Source organism: Sclerotinia sclerotiorum, genomic scaffold (assembly GCF_000146945.2).
Source record: "Sclerotinia sclerotiorum 1980 UF-70 scaffold_4 genomic scaffold, whole genome shotgun sequence".
Classification (NCBI taxonomy): Eukaryota; Fungi; Ascomycota; class Leotiomycetes; order Helotiales; family Sclerotiniaceae; genus Sclerotinia; species Sclerotinia sclerotiorum.
In genome coordinates, this window is record NW_001820832.1 from 2012152 (window position 1) to 2013931 (window position 1780).

Consider the following 1780-nt stretch of genomic DNA (forward strand, 5'->3'; position numbering starts at 1 on the left):
ATGGCGTATTACGAGTGTGGGTGAAGTTTCTCGGGGAGTAACAATCAGTTGCTAATCAATTCACAGCATCCTTCAACTCTCTGTTTCGACGATGTGTTGAGTGTAATGGGGACACTCCCGCATGTCCGGACTGTGCTGCAAAATGAGATTTGTTCGCTCGTCCCACCAACATGTAGCGAATGCCAACAGACAGTTTGTGTGGCTTCTTCAGCTGCACCTTCGACGACGGTTAGTTCATCCTCATCATCGAAATCCGGCCCAAATGTAGGCGCTATCGCGGGAGGAGTTATTGGAGGAGTTTTAGCTGTCGCGGCCGTGACTTATCTTGTATGGAGGTTCTGCATCAAGACGAAAAGGCAACAATTCGAGCAGGGCGCTTGGATAGATAACCAAGAGCAAGCGAATGCAGAAAAGGATTTCGTCATGCGGAGGGACGCAAGAGCTTCTACACATACTGTTGGATCAATTGCATCTACAGTTCTCACGCGAGCCTCGAATATCATTCAAATCGCATACATTCCAGGTGTTACGAACAGATCGACCCCGTCAACACCGGGTCTTCTTGTCCCACCAGTTCCTCCGATTCCCATTGCTTTATCAAATTCATCTGGAACACCAAGATACGAACAGGAACACTTTTTCATGCCAGGAGATCTACGCGACTCAACATACAGCGGAATTAGTGCAATTGGTGAACGAAACTCGTACGCAAGAAATAGTGTTGCATCCACTATATATGGAAAACAAGCTATCGTATCACCAGTTCCAGCGCAAACGGTTATCCGAGGAAAAGCAGCAGTAGTCAGTGTTAATAAGGCAGGTGGAAATAATGGCACTATCACACCTCCAGTGCCAAGTGTCGACTTTCAAAAATATTCCGAGAACCCACCTAGCCCAGCATTTTCCGTGGGCAGCACATTCTTGAACGCAGCCAGTGCCGCAACCATGGCCAAACCTCAAGTCATTCGAGTAGATTCTAGCTCACCGAAAAGCAAATACACTGAGCCTCCAAAAGTTGTAGTAGCCTCATCACCACTAAGTTCGCGGGATTCCACTGCAGTCACTTTAATCGAAGACGGTACCCCCATCACACCCCAAGGACCTTTTAGTGATCCTCCTGAAATAAGTCGAAAATCCAATGCTACTTTATCAGCTATGATTCAAAACGCAACAAGGAAGGCACAGGGTGATGTCTTCTCAGACAAACATGAAGTCAAGGAATAAAGGGGTTCTATCTCGCTGGATATATTCTCTTTGGAAGCGGATTTTCGGCATTGGAGGTTTTCGTCTAGTTACGATTTGGTTTACTTGTTTCTTTCAAACATTTTATACTTGGAGGAGGGGGTTATGCCCATTTCGATGGTCACAATGTGGTCGGGGGTGTTAAGGGGTTTCTCATGATTGGCAATGATTTTTTTTTCTTGGGATATGTTTTTATACCACCGTATCTTGCTATCTACCTAATTTAGGTTTCTATAGAAAATGTCAAATCCAACGATTTTAGCTATAAATTAATGGGGAACTTCGAAGAATGGATCGCTGCTTGGGCTAGAATGAGGTTTTCATGTGCAAGTGCGTTATTGTGTATGCGTGTGATATCATAGGTATATACTACTTCAACGATGAAGAGTGTTTAGACTTTGGGGTCGAGTGATAAGGTGGTGTGACACAGCATAAAGAGGAAGAAAATGAGCCGCGGAATTCCTCAATGAAGTCCTTGGCAGCTAACCAGGCAGATGATTACTAGAGTGAAAGGGAAGTTGGGCTTGTGTTTTCGCAA

The 1780-nt window shown here is 45.1% G+C and overlaps 1 protein-coding gene across 1 annotated transcript; it reads left to right on the plus strand.

Annotated features, from left to right (window-relative positions):
* Positions 1 to 1224, plus strand: SS1G_03859 (hypothetical protein; the record flags this gene model as incomplete). The annotated part of the gene is made up of 2 exons (XM_001595719.1): positions 1 to 16; positions 269 to 1224. 2 exons carry the CDS (start codon positions 1 to 3, stop codon positions 1222 to 1224), a joined length of 972 nt encoding a protein of 323 aa, XP_001595769.1.
* Between the last annotated feature and the right edge of the window lie 556 nt (positions 1225 to 1780).